The 25,677-nt window shown below is 39.1% G+C and overlaps 1 protein-coding gene across 5 annotated transcripts in view; it reads right to left on the reverse strand.

Moving 5' to 3' along the window:
- Positions 1–25,677, reverse strand: part of CPNE4 (copine 4) — a 626,987-nt gene that overhangs the window by 98,789 nt on the left and 502,521 nt on the right. For all 5 annotated transcript variants that reach the window (XM_086674292.1, XM_086674290.1, XM_086674291.1 and 2 more), the window contains 2 exons: positions 19,379–19,462; positions 16,157–16,246 (listed from right to left, as the gene is read on the reverse strand). In XM_086674292.1, coding sequence (XP_086530418.1) covers positions 16,157–16,246; positions 19,379–19,462 — 174 coding nt within the window. The remainder of the gene's footprint in view (positions 1–16,156; positions 16,247–19,378; positions 19,463–25,677) is intronic.

Here is a 25,677-nt window from a genome sequence, read left to right on the forward strand (position 1 = left end):
TTCTCCTATGACTTCTAACCAGATCTCCTGCTTCCACTTGGCCCTCATTCAATCCAAACTCCACAAAAAAGGCAGAGTACTGATTCCAAGAATTCAAAACACGACCAAGTTACCTTACTGCATAGAACCTCTCAGTGCCTCCCACTGCTCTCAGGATAAAAATCTAAACTCCTTAGCATGGCCCACAAGGTTCTGTTTACTTCAGGAGCTTTGCCCTGCCCTGGGGCTTCATCCGTAACATATTTTTTTTTTTTTAATTTTTTTTTCAACGTTTATTTATTTTTGGGACAGAGAGAGACAGAGCATGAACGGGGGAGGGGCAGAGAGAGAGGGAGACACAGAATCGGAAACAGGCTCCAGGCTCTGAGCCATCAGCCCAGAGCCCGACGCCGGGCTCGAACTCACGGACCGTGAGATCGTGACCTGGCTGAAGTCGGACGCTTAACCAACTGCGCCACCCAGGCGCCCACATCCGTAACATATTAAAATGTGGCAGCACAGGATCTATTATCACATAATTCTGGGCCTTTTGAACACACTTTCAAGCTTCTGAAATGCTATGTTCTCCCAGAGAGCCTTCTCTAAAGCCTGTAAATTATTTTCTATTCTTTACAATAAGTTTACATAACTTACACGTCAGCAGAATTTTGAAGATTCATTGGCTGAAAAAGTCTTAAACTTGCTGGGAGATCTTGTATCAGTTGGCTGCCTCCTCGGTACACATAAGAAAATCCAACAAGGGGCTCAATCTTCTCAGTCTATTGAGTTGAGCAGCGGTTCTTGGCATGAGTGAGCATTAGAATCATTTTGGCAGCCTATCAACTTTGCTGATGTTTTGGCCTCACACCCAGAAATTATTTAATTGGTCTGAAATGGGGTCTAGGAATCAATAATTCTTAAAGCTCCCCAGGTGATTCCAGTATGTGTCCAAGGTTGAGAACCACTGCCATAGTTAGGCCACTGCAGTGCCACCTGGTATTTACACAGTTATTTTCTGTCCATCCTAAGCTTAACTGTGGGCTTCCGCAGCTATTGTTAGTCACAACCCAAACCTCTCCCAGAGGAAGCATTCCTTTCTTTAGCAGCAGTGAAGTGATAGTTTAATGTCCAAGCTTTGAGTTCCATCTTTATTTCTCAATTGGACCAAACTCAGGAAGGGATGCAATGAATTTTCACTCTCAAACCCCAACAGAGAGGGAGCAATTAAAGATACATTTGACTAGAGTAGTTCTCAACCACAGGCAATTTTGTCCCCAAGGGGAAATTTGGCAACGCCTGGAGACATTTTTGGTTGTCACAACTTGGGGTTGGGGGTATGTAACTGACATCTAATTGGTGCAGGCCAGGGAGGCTGCTAAATGTTCTACAATGCATGGGACAGTCCACTATAGCAAAGAATTATCTGGCTCCAATGTCAGTAGTGTTGAAGCTGAGGAACTCCAATTGAGGGACCAGATGATCTCAAAGCTTCCTTCTAGCTTTAAAATACTTGTATCAATGACTAGCTGTGGAAGAGCCTTTGAGTTCTGTGAGGATCTAGAGTGAAGTGAGCCTATGAATAAGTTAGTTTTGGAAAAAGAAAACAGTGGATGCAGATATAGAGTAGTTTTAAGGTGGAGATGCATGAATTGAGGGAAACATGATGGTGAGGGGGTCTCTTGACTACTACTTCAATATCAGTGATTCTCCACATGAATTCTGGACCAGCAGCATCAGCATCCCCTAGGAAGTTGTGAGATATGTGTATTCTCGGGCCCCACCCCAGACCTACTGAATCAAAAACTCTGGGGATGGGGCCCAGAATTCTGTGTTTTAACAAGTCCTCCGGGGGATTCTGATGCATGCTCAAGTTTGACAACATTGTTCTCCATCATATGTTGACCTGTCATAAGGTCTGCTGCAGTTTGGTACATTGTATGCCTCTAAGGGTCGGTTTCATTACTGGGAGTGGCAGGGGTGAGTGAATTGTAAGAGAGCTTCTGAAGAGGGCCAGCTGGTCTGCAGGGGAGATGAGCTGGAGGTAATGCTTCCTGACAAGTCCATTTAGTGATTTTACTCTTTCAGGGGTTGGCTGTCATAAAATGTTTTAAATGACAGTGCAACCAGGCATGCAGGTGGTCAACAACAATATTTGGGTAGATGTTTAATTGCCAGGGAAAAGGAAAGAAGGAAAAAAAAGAGAAGCAAATCACAGAAAAGGTTCCGAGGATCAGAATATAGACGATGGCCCTTTCTTTTCTCAGCCACTCCAGGGCTTAATTGAATCCTGCTTGTCTTACCCACCCCACCGCCCCCTCCTGATTTTTTCCATTGAATATCTCATGGCTTAAAGGTAAGCCAGCATTCATCCTTCCTAATAAGAGACTCAGTCCCTGCTATTTCAGAGATGGTTTGAAGGAAGTACTGTACCTGACCGTGAATTATACCAGTGAAATGAAAGAGACGTGATATTTGGTAAGTCTACCAGGCTGCTTTCCTTCCCATTCCTTTTCTGAGAGGAATTTAGGCCCCTTTATCCTCCAAAAGCTCTTCTGTGAGAGCCAGGTGAGGCCAACACACTGTTTCTTCTTTCTATGACTTTCATTCCAGCCCCTCACTCCTAAAGGAGAGTCATTCCCTGCTGGTTTCTTCCTCATCCAGACTCTTCTTTGCTTTCCCCCCACCCCCTTCTTGCAACTCTGCGGCTCGTAGAGGGAAAGATGTGTTTAAATTCAATGGAAAAACTGTGTGTGGGGGGTGGTATAATGATAAATGGGATGCATTTGGGTGTTCTCTAAGACACTGACAATAAGAAAACAGCCATAATGAATTTAGACTTGCCTTGAAAAGGAAGCATCACAGGTCAAAAGTGATGTGATGGCGCTAATAAATTAATCAGTAGTGTCAACATACGTGAGGGTAAGAATAAGTGGATGATAGGAGTGCTTTTCTTAGAGCCTTTAAAAGGGCAAACAAAATAGCAAAAACCTGGCAGAATGTTTTCCATAGAATCTGGTTAATGTATATATGGGCACGCATATATACATATCCCTCCACCCATGCTTCCATCCATTAAGTAGATATTTATTAAGCACCAACTATATGCAAGCACTCTTTCAGGGGCTGGGGATACAGAGGTAAATTTGGCCAGTTCCTTTCCCTCGAACCTTGGTATTTGCATTTCATCAGAGGAGACCAACAGTAACCATGTAAACAAATAAACATGATTACAGATGATGGTAGGTGCCATGAGGGGGACTGATAAAGTGGTAAGATGGAGACTAACTGGAGGAGTGCATGTATGAACAATGAAGCCTGGATGGTGTCTCGGAGTGGTTGAGTTTTGAGCCGACACCTGAAGGTTAAGAATAGGCCAGCCATTCAAAGGTGGATAAGGCGATAAGGGGGCCAGTTAGGGATTTCAAGCATATATCAGGCTCTAGAAATGTGAACTCAGGAGCTATCTGAGCCTCTTAAGAAAATTTACCCATAACCTAGAAATAAATCCAAAAGCATGATTGCAAGTTCTTTCAATGGCATGCTGAAGCTTTAACAGGCTTGCCCAAGGATGATTTGTTTTCCTACATGAATATACAATTGCTTGATTTTCCTATTTATTATCAATGAACTAAGAGCTCAGACTCTGTGGAGTTACATTGGTAAACTTGTATATGGTGCAATGATTTCTGTCTGATAGCAAAGATAACCCTGAAGTTTATGACTCACTGTTGTGAAGGACATTAACCAATTGTATCTCTAGAAATCTTACTCCTGTTTAAACAAAAACGCTATGTAAACTCGATTCCTCAAAATGCTCTTGGAGAACAGTTTAATCATATTATTGGTTTCCTCATTAATTAATGAAGTGAATGAAATCTTTGACACATGTTCATTTGATAGTTGGATAAGAGTCATGCTTTTAACTTTTTGAAAATTATACTTGGACCACACTCACCATGGCTCGGCTCAGAGGTCTGGAGTCCAGAGATCAGCTTTAATGAATTCACAAAGCCCTAGAATTGTATGCATTTTAAAAGCAAATATCCTATTAAGTTAATCAGACTTTCTAGAGGGCCTTTGTGTCAAACTACTAACCAAAGTAGAATCTCTCGAGATTCCATATACGCCCTTGCCTTGATTTTTTTTCCATGCTCGCCAAGTAACTTTCTAATTGCTAAGTCTGCTTCATAAGTGTTCAGATTTCAAGGAAGGAGAGCCTTGTGTAGAACACAAGGATTATAGGTTTTGTTAAATTAATTTATTAAAATTTTATTAAAAGTTTTATAATTTAATATATTGGCCTCCATCTACCTGTTTTATGAGTCCATTTTTCCAGGTCATATCAAGTTGGGGCACGTGGACAAAGCTGAGTTCATGTATAAGTTCAAAGGAGCTGCAGACCACACTGGGTGACAGGGAATGCTAGCTGGAACAGCCCAGCTTGTGCAGCCTCTGCAGGCATCATGAGGAAGTGTCTCCAGCTGGTTTCTTTCTAACTCTAGGGTGGAGGCAGGGAAGATGATCATTGTAGCTTTCTTCTCCTTATTGGGATGGCACAAAAGCATCTGTGTCCTTTCTCCAACGAATCAAAGGTCACAGGAAAAAAAGGTGATTTATATGCTCCCAGGAAATGAATAATTCATTTTTTATGAGGTCAGTCAACCTGTTGTTCCCTGACATCAATTTCATGTGCTCCCCACAGACAATATCCTGGCATTCCCCAACACTTTTCTGGAAATCCAAGCACTTTGCAGACAGCTAGGATCCCACAGGCAACATCTCCATGAGGAGATGTTGATACCCCCCTCCCTGAGAAGGAGGGAATGTGGAATTCTGCTAAGCACCTAAAAATGGGTCACTTCTCCTGGCCTTAAGGACTCTCTCCTTATAAAAGCCATCCTTCTTAAGAGATAGGTCTCTCACTGTTTTGTTTGGTAATTCTATTGAAAAGACTTCCCAGAGAGAAATGCCCAGGATGGCTTCAGATTGCAATACTCAAAAAAAATTTTCTGTTTAGTGTTTAAAATGTGGCAGAGTAGCTGAATATCCTACAGAAGCTGACTCGAGGCAAAGGCCTCTTGGGATGTTAGCTCAGTTTGTGGAAGACTTCCTATTGACAAGGCTAGGTTTAAAAACAACATTTCCAAAAGTGCAAAATAAAAATTGAGCTCTTGAGGCAAGCTTTTCAGCTTCAATATTAACAAAGCAGTGCAATGAAAGGTGAAGTGGCTTGCGTTAATAAACAAGTAAGTGAACAAATGAATACATGCAGTAGACAAGAATAACCAGCAGAAAGGGATGTCAGCACACAGCGTCATTGGGACAGAGTGGCAACCCCACCAGTTTGAGGTGTGCCATAAAGCTCCATCAGCAGGTTCTCAGACTCTCTGCTTAGAACATTCCTTCGTCTGCATCATTCAGCTGCTTTGTCCAGCTTCCTGGTTTTATTCAAGCATCTTCTCAGTAGCTGTTTAGGTGTCTTAGGTTTTAGTGCAGAAGCAGACATGCATGGGTTAAATAATGGGAAGAAACCTCTTCCCATCACAGTAATTGTGATTTATTGAGATGGGAGTTCTCACTAGTGGAGAAATGTCCACCTTGGATGGCAAGAGGGCTCCCTTTGCACCTTAAACTATCTTACCAGGGCACCAATATGTGTTCAATTGGTGTTCTTACTTCAGAATTTCAAAGTGTTTTCCAAAGGTGATTTCTTCAAAAACATATTCTGAGTTAGTCAAAGACAGAGCATGGCCAGGGACAACTGTCCCAACAAAATAGTTTGGCTGGGTTACGCTGCCTCTTTTATGTTCTTTGTTTATAATGGTGGTGAAAAGAAGGCTCTCCCCTCACCCTCAGAAGGGTTTCTGAGAGGGAGGAATGTGGGTATGAGGAAGCTCTCAGGAGCTGTCACACTGTCATCCCAGATTGCTGAGGCAAGCGTCATCACAGGTAAGGTATGCCAGGTATAGGCAGATGTCAAATGCTCCTAGTACAATAACATCGAGTGGTTGTTTCACAAGAGGAAGTTCAAAGTCATGGTAACAGGAAGAGGGTTATTTTTGTAATAAATTTCTTTTTATTGTGGCAAAAGATATGTCACATAAAATCTGCCATTTTAGCAATTTTAAATGTTCGCATCATTGTGCAAACATCACCACCATCTGTCTCCAGAACCTTTCCATCTTCCTATGGAGACTCTATATCCATTAAACACTATCTCTCAAGATTATTTTTTTAAAAATCTAAGACCAGATTATATGGTTTCCTGGATTAAAAAAATCCAAAAGCCATAACACTTGCTTTAGCAAGGTGTGCTCTCTTCTCAAATATTAAGGAAATCAGACCTGATTCTCACTGATGAAAAATTATCTTGGTATTGAAGTACCTACTGTTGACCCCATGTGTAGGAAACCCATTCCTTCCCCTATGGAATCATTAAAGACTGGGCAGAAGAGGGCTCCCATTAGCAGCAAAGGCCTGACACATAAAGGAGTGGAATTTTCTCTTTGGATGGTGTTCACGGGAAAAGAGAGGATGGGATACTAACGGGGGGTGGGGGGGGGGACTGAAAATAGGAAGAAAGCCTAAAGGGAAAGAGAGAAGAGAGGTTGGGAGAGAATTGTTCTGGCTATATGTGCGTACTAGCTACTCTTTTGGAAAACACAGATATGAAATGTTTCCATTATCAGAAAGTTTTATTGGACAATGCAGCTATAGAGTGTAGGTTCCAGAGTTAGACAGACTTGATCCTGCCTATGTTGCTTGGAAGCTCTGTGAATTGAAAAAGTTATTTCATCTTTCCAAGTCTCAGTTTTTTTTATCAGCAAAATGGGGACAATAACAACATCTTCCAGTGGAAGAGTCAGCTAGGTGGTCCCCAAAAATTTGTTTTCTTTTCTTTCTAGGCCCCAACTGGATCACATTTTGCAGCCTCCCTGGCAGTTCAGTGTGGTCATATGACTAAGATCTAGTCGTTGGGATATAGGCAGCAATGCCAAGTGCTATTTTCAGCTAAAACTTCTAGAGAGCTCCTTCCACATCTGTCTTCCACGTGCTAAATGCAAATAGCAATGAGGCTGTAAGGTATGGATGAACCACAAGATAGAAGCAATGCAGGTTCTCAAATCAAAGAGAGAGACATCATTGATTAGGAAGATTTACCTTTGATTGTTATGTGAGCTAGAAATAAACTTTACTGTATGGGAGCTCTTTGCTACTGCAGCATGGTTCAACCTAGGATAAGCATAGGGTTGAATGAGATAATTTAAGCAAAGTGTCCAGCATAGTACCAGGTAGCTGGTGAATGCCCTGTTCAGTAAATGTTAGCTAACTTTCAGTAGTGAAGAGCAAGGACCACAGAGCATGACAGACCTGGGTTTAAACTAAGCTGCACTACTTAGCTGTGTAATCTTAAGCAATTTGCTTACATGCTACCTTGAATTCGTCATCTGTAAAAAAGGGGAAAATATTAATGAAAAGTGAAAAAATTATTAAAACTGAGTGTGTAGTTTTTCTCTCATTCAGAAGCCTCCTTTATTCCTATATGATTCCACACTGTTTAAGATGGCTGTTGCTTTCCCATGCTGCAGTATTGATTACAGATCTCAGTAGAGGCAGCCTGCTGGGTCAGGGGTGCCATTTACTTAAGTGGAGTCGAGAATTCCTGTGCCATGGCTGATCCAATATAGAGACATCTAGAGGAGTCTTCAGTCCTCTGGTAATCATGGGACATTTAGGCTGAGTGAAGTATCGACAGGCACAAACCCAGAAACCCTTGAGCCCAGAAGGCCATAAAAAGAAGTACTTGAATTTTAACAGATCTCAAGAGAACATAACAGGCCCATGGACCATTCAAGCTCTTTTTTTCCTCTTTCGGTTGTAAGGTACATAGAGAAGGAAAGTAAACTTGCTTTCAACTGTCTGAGAATGTCTTTATTACAGGCGTTTCCAACAACACCAAATATAGTTACCAAGGGACCCCTTAATTCCACCTTCCTGTATTTGGCACCAAGAATCAGAAAATATTAGTGTAACCCATGGGAGATCTCATGATTGAATCTATGGGTTTGGGGGAATTATGGGGCTGAATTGGGGCCACCATCAAGGATTGAGATCTGGGGTTAGAACTGAGATGTGCGTGTGTGTGTGTGTGTGTGTGTGTGTTTCCTTTTCAAGCATTAAGAGTCAGAAGGGTTGTTACAGAAAAACAGGATGAAGCAGAAATAAAACAAGTTTGGCAACTAAGCTCAAAGGATCTGAGGCAAAATAAAAGGCACTCAGGAATCCAGGAGTTAGGAGTCATGTAGCATTGGGAATAAAGGGGGAAGGTCCAAGGCAAACTCCAAGAACACTCTCCTGGGTGTTCTCTGAATCAATCTGGCTCAGAGAGTCCAAAGCAAAGACGATGAATTTGAATTGAAAATGCAATTTCAATTCGAGATGGCCTGGTCACACTTAAGAAAGGGAAGACACCAATAGCTAGATGTAACCAAAGGATAAGTGCTACAGATTTCATATAGAGGGAAGAGCAGAATGTATACATACATATACACTTAGCTCTTCAGTGAAAATACTGACCTCCCAAGAGAAGTTCCAGCAAGTCATCTAGGTTTGAAGATTCAGTAGGAAGACAGTATTTCTCAGTGTGTGCTTGGCAAATGGCTTGCACCAGCACTGTTTGGGAAAGTTGTTAAAATGAAGATTCCAGGACCAATGGGGTCTACAATGCTGATTCTGGAAAGCACTTTTCTGACTGGCCAGGAATCCAAATTTGGGGGTGTCAGAAGGGAGTTCATGAACATGGCTGTTCTAAATCAATCACACGTGGCTACAGAAGAAGTAGGGTGTGACAGGTGAGTGAGATCAATCGTGGGTGAAGATGTCATTTGTTGGTTGCTTTGGACTTTGGGCCTCCTCTCACGCTGTCGTGGGCTCCTGAGTCCTATAACCTCTGCTTTGACTTTGGGGATCTGCTTCTCTTTTTCTTCTGCTACTTCCTTCTGCCTGGTTGTCTTGGGTGTGCTCACTGCACCATGACCTCAGCTAATAACCTGGGTCTCTCTCTTGCATAGGCATGGGGACAGGGTGAGACAAGGATCACCTTAATTCCCTCTTTGAGGCAACCATACTCAGAAAATGCCTGATGAACTCTTCATGGAGTGTCCAAGTTACCTGTATGGTTTGAGAATTAGAAAAGGAGACAGGAAATGGACTTGAGGTTCTTATATGGTATTTTCCTAGACTTTTCTGTCATGGCATTTTCCTATAGTACTAGGTACATTTAGGGTGTTAACAATGTGTTAATAATGCCTGCTGATAGTGCCTTCTCACCCTCTTCTCTTAGACCCCCATCTGGTAGAATCTATTCTGAATACTAACAATGCCTTCTAAAGAATATGTACTGGATATTAATAATGTATTGATCAAATCAAAAGAAATGATTGATACCACATTTCATGGAGTTTAACAGCACAGATTTCCTCATAAACACATGTTGGTAAGAAAGCATGGCATTATGGATTCATTAAGAACATTTTTTTCCCTTCGTGCTGCTTTACATAATTAATAGTGTCTCAGACTTCATGAAATATGTTACATATATACAAGACTTGTTTCTGTTAAATGTTAGAATAATGGCAAATAAAACATTCTGGCTGGTTCAGAGTTAAGCGATATGCTTTATCAAGATGATTTATTTTCTAAGAAATACAACAAAATAGAGACAGTACAATTCAATAAAAAAGAGCATTAAAGTTGGCATTTGAATGCATGGGGGTTTTTGAGCCTCTGTTTCTTCATCTGTAAAATGAAGACAATGGAAGCTACCTTACTGCATGGTTAGATGTAAATGAAACTAGGATTTTGATAAGGACTCTACCATGCCATAGAAATCATGGACAAATTCATTAAATAGTTCATATTAAGTGTTAAATATATATTTCATCAAATAGCTAATCTTAAACATAAACCTAAATCTATTCAGGAAGTAGAGCAACTTTTGTCTCTAGGGTTACCAAAACCAACAAGAATCCTCCCTCAATGCTAGTACAGGTCTTTAAGGCTCGGTAGACATGGCTAAGAAAAGCGCTAAGCCTCTGACACCTTCATAATCAGTTTAAAAAATTAATCTAGTCAGAATGAATGGAAAAACACTACAGAATTTTCCACTGTGGTGATGGATAAGACAAAGATGCTCTATTTCTCCTCTACTATTTAACACTATATTGGGAGTATTGGTCCATGTAAATAAAGAAGAGCAATAACTAGAGCCATCAGGATAGTAAGAATGGGTAAAACAATCTCTATTTTCAGATGATAGAATTATATATTTGGAAAATGCTAAAAAAATGAACAGAAAATTACTATAAAAAAGAATATAACAATAAAATAGCAGTTTTAGAAAACAAACAAAATTCAATAACCTTTACATTGACAAATGATAGTTAGAAGGCATAATGGAAGATTCCATTTAGAAGAGGTAAAGAAACAAACAAACACACAAAAACTAGGCATAAATTTAAATATAAATGTTCTAGACCTCTAAGAGAAAAACATTAAGCACTCCTGTAAACATAAAAGGAGATTTGATCAAATGGGAAGACATACCATATTCTAGGACAGGAAGACTCAATAGTAAAGAGATTTCCTTTGCAATACCAATAAAAATACCATCAAGTTGTTCCCCGCCCCACCCCAGTACTAGTTGTTTCTAAAGCTAAAGGGACAGAAAAAAACAAGCAAAATATCCAGGAAAACCCTTAAAAAGGAAAGGAATAGAGAAGTGGAAGGAGTTAGCACTGCCAAGTATTAAAGTATACTACAAAATGATTACCTGTAAGGGAAGAGGGTACAAAGTGGAAGAGACAGGAATGGAAGGTAAATTTTTCTGAATATACTTGTTTTGTAGTTTTGACTTTAGAATCATGTAAACATTTCATACGAAGGAAAATTAAATTTGTAAAAATATCCTAGCAATGGAAAGCAAAATGAAACAAAATGAGAATTCTATGGGGTAGATGTTTAGCTATGGAGAGAAATTGTTTCAAGAGACTTTAATATATGACTCAGCATCCACAGAGAGATAGATCTGATGGAGAAAGGGAATTACACAATTTCAAAATTTATGAATTTTAAAGTTTATACAAGAAAGCTAGGAAATGACTACATAGTATTAAGTTTATGTCAAAAGAACTCAAGAGCTAACTTAAAGCAGTTTTCATTGGTTAAACATGCAGCAATTCAAGATTTCAAAGGAATAGTAATAACTGAAATGGATTGAAAGACTGATATATTAAAAAATCTATAAATTCTTAATAATATTGGGGGACTTCACTAGTTACCTATGGAGGATGCCAGAGAACTAATTTGTTATTCTGAAAATTGGTTAAAAAAGAAAGGAAAAATAAACCATTTTTCCTGTCTTTCCTGTATGAATCACAACTCAGGGAGCCAAATAGTTATTGAAGGAAAAGCTTTTCCTTATAGAAGACACTAAACAACAGATAAAGAAGTAATGACAGAAGTGGAAAATTACCATTTTGGAAGCCCTAACTAAATGGATGTAGGCAAAGTTCCTCAATGACTATTCACACCCTAAGAAAGCTGCATCACTTATAAAGCATTCTTGCTAGAAAACAGACCCCAAATCTGATCAAGTCCTAACTCCTCACTTATAGGGAGCACAGAACATGAGAAATGCTACAGGGTAAACCAACCTGATTTCTTCAATAAGTAAACTGCAAGGAAAAAAAAAGGAGAAGGAACTAACAGATTAAAAGAGAACTTTGGAGGTATTTTTATCTAATTCAATGCTTGGACCTTATTTAGATCCCCCTTTTTAAAAAAAAAAGTGCAAAAACATTTTTTTAAATAAATTAGACCATCAGTCATATATGAATAGTGGCAAAATATTTGATGGTATTAAGGAGGCTTAGTTAATATTCTTAGATATATAATATAATCAGATTATATAATGGCTTTGTAGTTATGTTTATAGAATGATTCCTTATTCTTATTCTTATACTGAAGCATTTTGGGATGATGTGATAAGGTATTTGGGACATGGCCATACCTTGACCTTCATTGGCCCTAGGCATTTTTGCCCTCATGGGTCCCCTTCCACCATAGTAGATTTTTAGGATTCTAAAAATGTCATTGCTTTCTGAGGTGAGAAAAAAAATAAAACATTTTATTCAATCTTATTTATAAGTTCATTTTTTTCCTTTCTAATTTTAAAAGAACGAAAACATTTTCATGGACTCCTGAAAGTCTGGTGGGTCCTGGCACTGTGCTTGCTGGGCTTAATGGATGAGCTGGCCCTGGTCTAGGATTTGCTTCAAAATGATCCAGTGGGGAGAGGAAGAGGGAAATGGGTTTTAGGGGTGTGTGTGAAGTAAAATTGGCCATGAGATAATAATTGTTGAAGCTGTGTACTGGGCATGGGGAGTTATCACATCATTTCTCTACTTTTATGTATGTTTGAATATTTCCATAGTAAGTTAAAACACCAGTTTCTGAAAAAGGCTTCTTTGAATGCTTTTATTTTTTACATAAAGGAAGAGTACAGCATAAATAAATAAAAGTAAAGCAGAAAAAGCTGGTTATTTGAACTTGGGTGTTCATGTGGGTCCTGAATAAATGAGAATTAAAGATACCAAGCCTCATTTGGGACAAAGACCTAAGTGTCAAAATTTTGCTAAGATTGCTAAAATCTAACCTGACAGAGTGTTTTTAAAATTAAAAAAAATTTAAATCACTTTCTAATGTTCTTTGGTGGTAGGAAGAATGACACCCATATGGACAGAGATGCTGCCTGCCAATATGTTGCCATTTTAATTTGGAGAAAGCTAGCTAGGGACAGCATTATGAAAATTTCACAGTGGCCTTTGTGACAAAATAATGAATACAAGTAAAGGGCAATACAGGAAGTCTATCCTGCCTTTCAGAAAACTGCATTTGGATATTGTGAGCAGGTGAGTGCAACATTGGCTTTGTGGCCTAGGAAACTCCAGCATACCAAATACTGCTGTGGGCAATTCTCCGCTCCAGTCCCTGCCCCAGGATACCCCCTGGTAACCTCTCAGTACTTCCCTCACACCTCTATTCATTCACTCTCCAATAAGTTACTGGGTAGGCACGTCTTGGTGGCTCAATCAGTTAAGCATCCGACTATTGATTTAGGCTTAGGTCATGATCTCACAGTTCATGGGATCAAGCCCCATGTTGGGTGCTTGGGATTCTCTCCCTCTCTCCCCCACCTCTCAAAATAAATAAATGAACATTTTTTAAAAAGTTACTGGGTATCTACTCTGTGCCAAGCACTATGCTAGACAGCTGTATACACAGTGAACAAAACATGGTTCTACCCCGAAGGAGCAAACTGAAAAGGACAAGTTGTCTACTGAGGAGACAGAGATGTACACAGAAATTTTCAAAACAAGTTGAGAAGTAGTTTAATGGGGTAGGTAGAAAGGGTTAGAAAGTATCCCACAGAAGCTACAGAGGAAGGTTTTTTGAAAGTGGAGGGCGATTTAAGAGGCCTGAAGAAAAGTAGCCTGTTTAAAGAAAAGCAGACTGAGGAAGGCTTTTCAGGAAGAGAGAAAGGTGTGTGCAAAGCTGAGAAGGCTGGGACAGTGCAGAAAGGTACAAGTGCTGGGCAGAACAAAGGTGGTAAAGGAAATTGCTGTGGAGACACTAGGCCATGGGAGAGTCATAATGAAGAAACAAATGTCTACCCCTGGATCCTTAAAGTGTGGGCTGAATCCAGCAGTGGCAGCATTACCCATGATCTTGTTAGAATGCAAAATTCTCAGGCCCACCCTAGACCTCCTGAATCAGAAACTCTGAGTATATATATAAATATATACTTTGTAAATACTAAATACTCAGAGTTTCTGTACACACACACACACACACACACACACACACACACACACACACACACACATTAGCAAGTTATCTAGGTGATTCTGATGCATGTTAAGTTTGAAACCATTGGTTCTCAATCAGGAGTAATTTTACTCTCCAGGAAACATTTAGCAATGTCTGAGTAGACTTCTGGCTGTAAGACTGATGTAAGACTGGCTGTAAGTGGAGTATTACTAACATCAAGTAGCCAGGGATGCTGTTTGTTAAACATCCTAGAATGCATAGGTCAGGCCCCTACAACAAAATCCAAATGTCAGATGTGCAGCTGTTGAGAAGCTCCGATCCTTTCCTTCTTCCCTTCCTACTGCTCCCTCTCCAACACCCTATTTCTTTCTTTCTCTTTCTTTCTCATCTGTCACTCATCATCTATCTCCTTTACTCCTACTTGTTCCTCTACAGATGGCAAAACATTCACAAGGCCATAATGTGCTGCTTTTCTGCATTTATTTATTCAATTACATACAACCCTCTCCTTTTATTCAATTAATAACTCCATATGACAAAGTTGATCTATTGCTAATGGACATATTATTTGATTTCTATCCTAAACAGGGTCAATTATCTTGCTAGGAATGGGATGGAGCTGCTCAGAATACAGACGTTAATCATCACCCTATGCCTGAAGCTAAAGCCCTTGGCATTCCACATATGAGCTGACACATGGAGTCTCAAACAGCCAGGAGTCCTGATTTTGACGTAAAAGGCAGTTCTGATGCCAATTGAAGCTTAAAGTATCTTAGCTCTTACAGGACACAAGATATTAGGGAAACTCTGACTTTCTCCTCAATAACGTGGAAGTAAGTGGTCTACTGAGAGTTCAAGCACCAAGTCCACACTGAATGGTCTTAAGCAAAGATATATAAGGTCACATTAGAGAAAACCGGTTCTAATCTGACAACGCTGACAAATCAAAATAATTCTATCACAAGAAGTTTTGTGAGGCAAAATGGATGAGGAAAATGTAAAGTTACGAAGACAAACATTGGCAATGCCCATCTAACAGTTTCCAGGAAATTAGGTGCCCTGAAAGATCAACGTGAACATTTAGTCTGCTGAATGAACCCATCTTCCCATAGTGGAGGCAGACGTCCCAGGCTTTCAGGCTAATATAGTAGTCGTCTAATAGTTGTCTTCCCTATGGCTGGCCCACATAGAGAAAATGCCCTGATTAAACTGAGGTGAATGCTGACTCTGCTTGAGGGACATGTTGCTCACTCAATATGAATTGATTGGCCCTTAGGTTTATAGGCTCTGGTTTCTACCGATTTTACTTAGTTATTCTGAATTGGTAGAATCAACTTGGGGGCATTGATAACATGGAGCTTCTGGACTTCCAAGGTAGAAGGAGGGTCAGTTTTTGGACCATAAAAAATGCCTCCTGGAATCTGCTTCTGGCATTCAGCCTCTTGTCTTCCTTTGGTCACCCTCACAATGTGTCTTTTCTTCCAACTTGTATATTCCCACAATACCCAAAAAACATTTGTGGTAGACTGAAAATAATGGCCACCATACTTTGCAGTTCCTCTCACCAAGTGGCAGAGTCAATTTCCTCACCCTCATCCCTGAATCTGGGATGGCCATGTGACTTGCTTGGACCAACAGAATGTGGAGGAAGTGACCTCCTATGCATTCTGTGACTAGACCTTAAGAGACTTTGCAGCTTCTGTTCTTGCTCTTTTGGAACTCTAAGGTTGCTGTGTGTACTAGGCCAAACTAGCCTTCTGAATGTTGAGAGATAAATGGCTCAAACACCCAGTCATTCCAGATGATAGCCAGTCAAGGCCCAGAAGCAGAGCCACCCTGCAAATACATGAGGGCATCCAAGCAAGATCAAGAGAAGAACCTCCTACAGGAACTCAACTTGCCAGTGCATGGAATCATAAGCTAAATAAATGGTTATTGTTTTCAGTTACTACATTTTGGATTAATCTGTTATGCAACAATAGATAATTGATACAGTAATTTTTGTGTTCTTAATAACTCCCAATCACGCCATGAACTTATTGCCACAGTTTATCTCTGAGAAGCCATGGACTTTCCCTCTTGACGTAACACAATTGGGATTTATCTTTGACTATCTCATGAGCTTCAGTGGCTCCTGCAGAAGAAACATCCCCTTCATCTTCCTTCAAGATGCTAAGAGATTTGGGTAAGCAGTACAGAAAATTTTGGGTTTTCCAACATTCACATGAGGAGAAAGAGGAGAGTTAAATACATAAACAATTGCATTTCTCAGACATATATATCTGACCTTCAGCCGGCGGTCTGGATCTCCACTGCATAGAGAATTGACTGATACTTTGAATGATTTCCAGGCTGGGCTTAAGTTATTCATCACAACCTGAGAAAACAAAGAGACGAGTGGTGGGTTGGGGAGGGAATGCTTGACATTTTCACATTTCAATACAAAAACCATCTGAGAAGTATTGTGATGCTTATGAAAAGGACAACTATCTGGAATAAGTGTCTTAATGAAAACTTGGAGTAAGGGTGCCCACTAAGTGGCTTGTTATGAGCAGAACTCCTGTGATCACTGGCCTGGCCATTGTCTCATGAATAATGATCATCATATGGATGCTGGAGATGAACCCTTCTACACTGAAAGGAGCTAGGATTTAGGAGGCAGGTCTGCTTTTGGCCTCTGATAAAGGATCTACAGGCATAGATAAAGTTCTACAGGAGTGTCATTCCTATGGCATAAATTCTCTTCTATTGAGTATAGGTAAAGACTATTGGTTAGTGTAGGGAGTATAGCAGGACATTTCTACTGCTAAAGAATTGAATAGTCTTTGGTCTATGACCTCAGGTTAGAGCAGATTCAAGTCAGAGGAGAAGTTTCTAAAAGAAAAATCCCAAGAGCATACTTATACCAGCTTTCATATTAAGGTATAATATGGAAGATCTTCAGATCTTTAGTGTCACAAAGTCTATAATACAGTGAAATCCTTCTGAAAGCAGCTTACTAATCCTGCCCCATAGTCCATACAAGTCAAGTCAGCCTGCCATCACTATGGTTCAAATAATTTGCATGGACATAGAATGCATGAGAATCTGCTCTGTACCTAGGGCTATATTGTGTACTTTAGGATAGAGGTTCCCAAAGTGTGGTCCTTGGAACAGCAGGAGAACCAGCATCACCTGGGAACTTGTTAAAGGTTCAGATTTCTAGGTTGTGCCCACACCTACTGACAGAAACTCTGGAGGTGAGCCCCCTAGATGATTCTGATGCATGAAATTTGAGAACCACTGCTCTAGGGTATATACAAATGAAGTCAAATGGAATTTTGTCATATCGATTTGTCTTCCTGTGAAAGTTTTAGTTAGCAGAAGTCTTAGCATTATAAAAAAATGAATTCTCTATCCAAATAACATAATTATTTTATAAGTAATTCCCTCTTCTACTGGGTTCCTTAATATAACCATGAATTATTGATTGTATCATGGACTCATTATTAAATTTCTTTTAATGCATTAAAGTACAAAAATTATGTTCCTGTGGGGCTTTGTCTTGTGCCCTGATACCCTGGGGATGATCAAAGTTGTCATGAGAAGAAAAGTTAGATAAAAGCATCTGGGTTAATTTAAAGTTCTCACCTTTATATGAAAACACTAAGAAGTGATATTTTATTGCAACAGTTTTTAAACATAGCAGATCAAAGTTTCAACTAGAAATTTCCTATGAAATTAGAATCTGTGTGTACATGTGTGTGCTTCCTCCAAGAGAAAGTATTGCCTAATATTTATTTCATATCTCTTGAATAAGAAAGAGGAAAAAATCAATGTTGTGTTGCTTGACTCACTGGAAAACGTAACAGTTGCATTGCTTGTGAGACTCCACAAGCTCCTCAGCAATTAGGTATGGGAGGAGTTCTAGAGATTCTTGGGAGTAGGAGAATTTACTAATACTAATAATGAGAAAAGGACTGGTATCAGGAGCAAAGGAAAGGGAGATTTTGTGAGAGAAGTCTAATGATACACCCCCATCTCCTTTCTGTCTGCACATTTAAGCCCCCATTCAATGACAGGAACAAAAGGGCAAATGGACACCACTTCTAATTCTCCCCAAAGTTTATTTACTTCTCCCGAAAGAAGTTTGTCCTACCAAAGGAATCTGTGTTTGTGAAAAGGACTCTATTTGGTGGTGGCAATCAGGTGCCATTCAGGGAGACTACTGTACCCCAAATTGTTCCCCAGGGGTTAAATTCCAGAGAACTACATTGTACTGTTATAACATGTAGCAGACATACTATCTATACTCAGCTTCATTCATTTATTCATTTTTTTATTAAGCACAAGTTATTAAATGCCAACTATGAACTAGATGGTATCCATAGACTTTGCCCATGCAAACTATTTAATTCTTGTATACTTTTAATATGACACAAAAAGTTCCCCAAACACTACTTGAGACTCTATTACTTCAGGAAAATGGAAATGGACTTCCAATATGGGGTGGTGGGAACATGGAACCCTACTATCATCCTATGAAAATCATGAGGGCTCCTTCTTCTTTTATCCCACCACACACATATATATGCATGAACAATAGTCCTATATATATATATATATATATATATATATATATATATATATATGAATATATATGAATATATATATTCATATATTCATGAATATATATATATGAATATATACACAATAGTCTTCTCTCAGCTCTTTCATTTATCACAATCATCCCACTTCCTCCTTATCAATGTACTTCTCATCCCCACAGACTCTCTCTTGACCAGCTTGTAAACAAAATGAAAAGTGGAGACTGGGGTTGGTTGTTGAGTGGGTGTGTCGCACTGGGTGGTGGGTTAATAAGAGATAAGGTTTGGAGCCCCGGAGAGAAAGACAAGGGAGCTTGAGAAGGAGCTGCGGCTAGACCAAGCGGCAGCTGGGACAGAACAGCCGTTCACATAATAGGCCTGACATCAGCCCAGTGGATGAACTTTTGCTGGGGAAGCAGATGCGCTTCTCAAATTATCATGAAGCTCAGTCCAAACAAACTCAATTCAAACCTCTGCTCTACCCCTCACTAACTATGAGAATTTGGAAAGTCACTGGCCTTCCCAAAGGTTCAGTTAATGAACTATAAAATGGGGGTAATAATAATCATGTCAAGGGATTGTTATGAGAAGTAAATAAAGTAATGCATACAAATCACTTAGTACAATGCTTGGCACCTAATCATACACATTAAATGTTACCTAATATTCATATTCTCATTAATATGTTGCTGACAGTCTGTATTGAAGATCAACAATGGAAAATTTGGGTGAGAGAGGGTCTTCTAACATCTAAATTGAGAATTTAAAAAGCTACAAAAGACAGAGAGTCCTCTTAAGGACAGTGAAGGCTCCAGGTCTGAGTGCACAACTATAGACTTTAAGAAACATAAGGGGTTTCTCAAAACAGGTCAATTTATTATCTTAGGAGCTGAGATGGCACAGCTGAAGATAACTCTTCTCACCTCAGTTCGGTGTACAAGCTGCTGGGTTGCATCATCATTCATACGAAAAATTTCCAGAAATGGGTCAGATTTACTGAAGAAATCCTGAAATAGACAAAAATTAGTTATTCCCCACCTACACACATTTGGTCCTTCCCTGGATCAAATACTGCTGGATTTGACCCTTCCCTGCTTTGTTCTTCATCTCTGTGATCCACCCTTGGCTAGAATGACTTGCATCTGACTCCAAGTCCTTGGAGAAGTACAATCTTGGTTAACTGAAATCCGAAGTATTCTTCAAAGATCAATTCAAATGCCAGTTTTTTGAAAAGCAACGTTCTGTTTCCTTAAACATATTAATTAGAGTCATTGTTAAAGCCTATGTCTGATGATTATGATATTTAGATCAACTTTCGATATATTTTTATTATCTGTTTCTTTGTTCTGCCTCTTGTGTAGCAGATACTGTGTAAATAAAGATTATAAAGACTCAGATGAGTCTTTTTTTTAATGTTTTATTTATTTTTGAGCCAGAGAGAGAGAGAGACAGAGCGGGAGAGGGACAGAAACACAGAATCTGAAGCAGGCTCCAGGCTCTGAGCTGTCAGCACAGAGCCCGACATGGGGCACGAACTCATGAACGGCAAGATGGTGACCTGAGCTGAGGTCGGAAGCTTAACTGACTGAGCCACCCAGCTGCCCGTAGATGAGTCTTTAGCAAGAGTCTGGCAAGCAGTTAGAATGGGAGCAGTCACCTGACTCCAATTAAGGTTGAGCTATTTAGAGGTAAGTTTCTTCAAAAATCTTTATAGGTGCAATATATTTTTGATTCACTTATTCTTTGAAAATAGTCCTTAAAGGGCTCCAACTGAAAGGTTTTGTGTTTATAAGGGCTGATGTTCCTTGACAAGCCCTCAGTGTTAATTTTTGTGAGACTCTCCAAGGCTCTGTTTATCTCCATAGTCTCTTGGCTCTAGCTTTTTGTTCAGTTTCTCTTTATGCTGCTTTGCTAATTAGTGGTTGTCTTGGGAGAATAAGACATTCAGACTGTTTCTCTGAAGCATCTCTGAATCTTGGGCCCTCTCTTAGTATCCCTGAACTTCAGTTTTGCTTCTCCAGGCCCACGAGATTACAAAGACCTCTGCTTACTTTCTTATTTCTCACTATCTATTTTCTGCTAGGCTTCTTAGCATCTCTACCCATGGTGTTTTATTAATCAGGCTTGAGGAACTGCCTTGAGTGGAAAACCTGGATAGAATGTGTGAATCACCTCAGCGGATTTCTCTTTCCATTTTTGGCTTCTCAAAACCTGACAGCCTTAGGACCTTCAAACAGATGTCTCTTGGTTCTTATCCAGTGTTTCTAGCCATTTTCATTGGGAGAATAATGTAAAACAAGCAGGTACTTCATTACTAGAAGCAGACACAGCCATATCCTTCCTGTACACTTAGTTTCTACCCCAATAGATCATGAATGTTCAGAAAGGAGGAATTATATCTGTTTCTTTTATATCTCTACAATTTCCTCATATTTTACAATGTCTAGACTTTAGTGGTACACAGTGTTTATGGAATGTATGAATGAATACACAAATAAATGAATGAATGATATGAACAACTGGTATAGAATAGGAGGCTATCTGAGCAACAGCCTTAGTCACTACACTCTTATTATGTATTTCCTCAAGTGATCCCCCCACCCCCCAACCCCCACCGAATTCTAGACTGCAGCAAAACAGAATGAAGCCTAAACCCATCCTAGTCTTCAGCTCAACAAAATATTCTCAGGAAATATACTGATCATAGAGTCTTTGTGCTTGATGTTAATATACAAGGAAGGATAAAACTTGGGTTCAACCCTTAAAAGTACCATCTGGTTTGGCGGTAAGAGGGAGCTGATGGATTTTCACTGGGAAATGTGGTTGTGAGGAAGTTATTTCTAGGGATGGAACAGAATGATTGAAGGTATGAAAGAGTGAACAGAGAGGCACACTAAGCAGCTTAATTCCACTGCAGCCTAAGGATGTGGAGAGGAGTTTGAGACAATGCTGACAAAGTCAGCTCCACGAGGTAAAGGGTCTTAAATGCTCATCCAAAGACTCTGCATCTACCTTGGGAAGCAGTTGGGAGCCAATGTCACATCTTGAGCAGGAAAACAATATGACGGGCTCTATAATAAACAATATCAGCCTAAAAACTAGAAACCTTGTAGGACCTCTTAGAAAGAGAAAAGATGAGAGATAGGACTATTTATCTTCCCCCTGTGGTCTTCCTGCCCCAGCCTGAAACTAAACACCATCCAACCACAGTTGGAATCTGGTGTATACCTTCCTATTCTATTTTTGAAGGTACCAAATTACCACAACCTTCATTTGTTAAGAACCCACAATGGCTGTTTTTGCCAATAAATCTGTCCTGCAAACTGTGTCTATCCACCAAAATGGCCCCTTTCCCTCCCAAACTGGTAGTCAATTCCTATCTCTACCTCTTTTACTCAAGACATTCACATTTCTCCCCTCCCCACTTATTTTTAACACTCATCTTAAAAAATTGGAACCTCCCTTACCTCCCTTTCATAATGGATGTGAGCCACATTAGCTTGTTCCTAGATGCCCTTGGATTCCTCTCTTGGAGTTTCGGCTTTGTTTCCTTAAATAGATTGTTGCTCCCTCAGGGAACATGCCGGTGAATTGTACTTAAAAATTGCTGATCACACTGAAGGAATTTTATCAGTCATTTTTCTTTTTTCTTTCATTGATATTTTAAACTTTTGTTATTTTTATTTAAAAATAGAAAGTAAGAAAAAAAAGAAGGAAAAACGCAGCCAATACTCATATCCATAATTCCACAACTATCAACATTCTGGTAAATATTTTTCTAGAATCTAGACATAATTTTCTTTTCTTTCTTTTAAAAATATATTTGTAATCATACTTTCCATACACTTTAACATCTTTTTTTCTCTTGGTAGTATATCACAACAGTTTTTCTATTTTATTTTACATTCCTTTAAAACACTATTTAGGGTGGGGCACTTGGCCGGCTCAGTCAGTTGAGCGTTGGACTTCAGTGTGACTCAGGATCTCGAAACTCAGGAGTGCAGCCCCACATTGGGCTTATTGTTGTCGGCACGGAGTCCGTTTCAGATCCTCTGTCCCCCTCTCTCTGACTCTCCCCGGCTCATGCTCTCTCTCTCTCTCTCTCTCTCACACAAAAATAAACATTTAAAAATAAAATAAAATACTATTTATAGGGTTAGCACAGAGATGTTGTCAGGACAAAGTATAAATCAAGGAAGGAAAGATCAGATGCCATCTATGCCTTCATGTAATTGAGAATCTACTATGGGCACACTATCTTGAGTACTGCTTTCAAATCCTGACTCCACTATATACAATCTCCATGATCTGGGGCAAGATATTTAAGTTTCCTTAAGGCTCAGTTTTCTGGTTGGTAAATGGAAAGGATGTCACATTTTGCCTCCTACCACTGTGGGAATCACTGATCCACGTGATATGTTGAGTCCAGCACCTGGCAATAAGTACTCAAAAAGTGTTGCTGCCACAATTATTATCAATAACAGACACAGTGTATGAGGACACTTTGTAAAGGACTACATGACTATCAGGGATGATTACCACTAAGGAGTCCTCTGATTCCTAGAAATAAAACAATTCATAAGCAGCTCAAAAATATCGTAAATGTACACTCAGAAATTTGTAACTTAAAAACAACAACTCTGGGATTAATTGTATGGTTACATGACACAATGTGGAATTTTTGGCTTTTTTTTTTTTTTTTTTTTTTTTTTTGCTTGACCATCAGCATTAAGATGGCCCTTGGGACAGCTCAGTGCAAGCAAGGTTAATGATATAGGCATTTTACTGAGGTTTTGCTCTGGTAGAATTTTTAATAACTTGGAGGCTATATCGCCCAGCCCTTTTGGTCCAATATGAAAGACATTTTGTCAGGCAAGAAGGCAATAAGCAATCCACTGAGGTCTGGAATAGAAAAAGAAGCAGTGCATTTCTATGACAGCGATCTTGAAAATGGAATATTGGAATAAGAAAAGAGTATCTGAAAGATTTGGGGCCATACCCAAACTCTATAACTTTCTATCACTGTGACTTTGGACAAACTATTTAACCTTATTATGCTTCATCTGTAAAATGTAAATAATAACATCCATCTTTAGGAATATGTTTTTGAGTTTTGGAGATAATGTAGGTTAGATACCTGACACTTGGTATATAATAGATGCTCATTAATTATAACTTGCTGTCATCAACTCAGGCTAGGTTAGTTTTCAGGCAGCATACTTGAACATAGTAAAATCGCAGCCCAGGAGGTAGAGATTTAATGTTGCTTTAGAACAGGGGTTGGCAAACTATGGTGTGTGCCTAAATCTGGCCCACAGCTTGTTTTTGTAAATAAAGTTTTACTGGAAGGCTGACATATTCATTTACGTATTGTCTATGGCTGTGTCCATGCTTCAGAAGCAGAGCTGAGTAGTTGGGACAGAGACTATGTGGCCTGCAAAGTCTAAAATATTTATCATCTGGTCCTTTATAGAAAAAGTTTGCCAACCTCTGCTTTAGAGACATATGTGTTTATTTATTCAGCAACCCATCAATCTAGCATCTCGGGAACGCTAAAAATGGAGTTTATAATGAGTACTGCTACAGATGTGGGGATCAGTAGTGAGAGAATTAGTTCCAGCATACCAACATGAATACTTTCTGAGGAAAAAGAGAAAGAATACTCTTTGTTGGCTTGAATGTTCTAAAGTGATTACATTCCTATCTCTACTTACTTATTAGATTAATTGCCAACTAGCTGCTAATGTACTAAATGTACTTTAGAAATTAGAACACCTACCTCTCCATTAAGTGAATTGCATTAACGTTAGATAAATAAGTTATTTCTTGCAAACCTAATCTATTTTATGTGTGGCTGTCATTGAAGACTACCTCTCAGATTTCAAGGACTCTGAATTTCGATCTTAGGTAGATGGCTGCTGATTCGCTGGAAATGCAAGTTAAGTGACTATTTCTATCAAAAGAAAAGGGGGAATTTCTCTGTCATTGTGATTTGCAAAGTACTTCATGCTCACTGGTATACCTACAATAGCAGTTCTCACACTCTTTGGTCTTAAAACCCCTTTACATTCTTAAAAATTATTGAGGACCTCAAGGAGCTTTTGTTAATGTGGATTATATCTATTGGCATTTATCCTATTATAAACTAAAACTGAAATTTAAAAAATATTCATTTGTTGCATCATTTTAAAAATAATAAAAATAAACCCAGTACATCATAACAAAAATAGCATTTTAGTGGAAAACAACTGCATTTTCCAAATTTAAAAAATAGAAAAGTGGCATTATTTTACATTTTTGCAAATCAGTTTAATGACTTAATGGCTTAATAGAAGGCAATAGGATTCTCATATCTGTTTTTGCATTCAATCTGTTGTGATATTAGACATCATGCCACTTCCAAAAAACCATTGTACACATGTGAATGAATGAGAGTGAAGAATGAAAATACCTTAGTATTATTATGAAAACAGTTTTGACCTCATGCATTCCCCTGAAACGGTCTTGGGACCTTGAACCACACTTTGAGGACAGCTGCCTACAGCATACCTTCACCTCCCTCCTCCCTATTTCCCTGAAATACCAAGTTCTCCACATCTAGAGACCAATTCAACTTATATTCATTTGCCCTAAGTCCTGAAGAAAAATTTGGATTTTAGATAGGCAACCTGATTGAATCCCTCTCTGTCAGTGACTGTGTGTGTGTGTGTGTGTGTGTGTGTGTGTGTGTGTGTGTGTGTATGTGTGTATAGCCTTGGGTAAGTCATTTCACATCTCCTCTTTTACAGATGAGAACAATGACATTAGATCAGAGGCTTTCTACCTGATGCATTTGGGTATCAGAAGGTTACCAGAGTATTACAGGGACCTGGGGATCCAGATGACCTATAAACATTGTCTGAGTTGGATACAGCATATTTTCCCCACATATTCATACTGAAAACTTTCAAGTATATGTAGAAATTAGTTGCTCTCATGATACTAATTAACACAATTAAAAAATTAAGACCTTTATTTATCTTAGTGGCTTTTAGTCATGATACATTTTCTCAATTAATAGATAAATTTAACTGCTAACATGTAGGTTATGTAGGTAATGCTAAAAGCAAGAAGGACATTCTCCCTGATAAACTCTGGGAACTATTTTTCTTGCTGTGACATGAAATAATTGTATTATCTGATTCTATCACAAAAATACTGTGGCAAATTACATTTTCCAAAG

Source organism: Puma concolor, chromosome C2 (assembly GCF_028749965.1).
Source record: "Puma concolor isolate L17-30 chromosome C2, mPumCon1.1.hap2, whole genome shotgun sequence".
Lineage (NCBI taxonomy): Eukaryota > Metazoa > Chordata > Mammalia > Carnivora > Felidae > Puma > Puma concolor.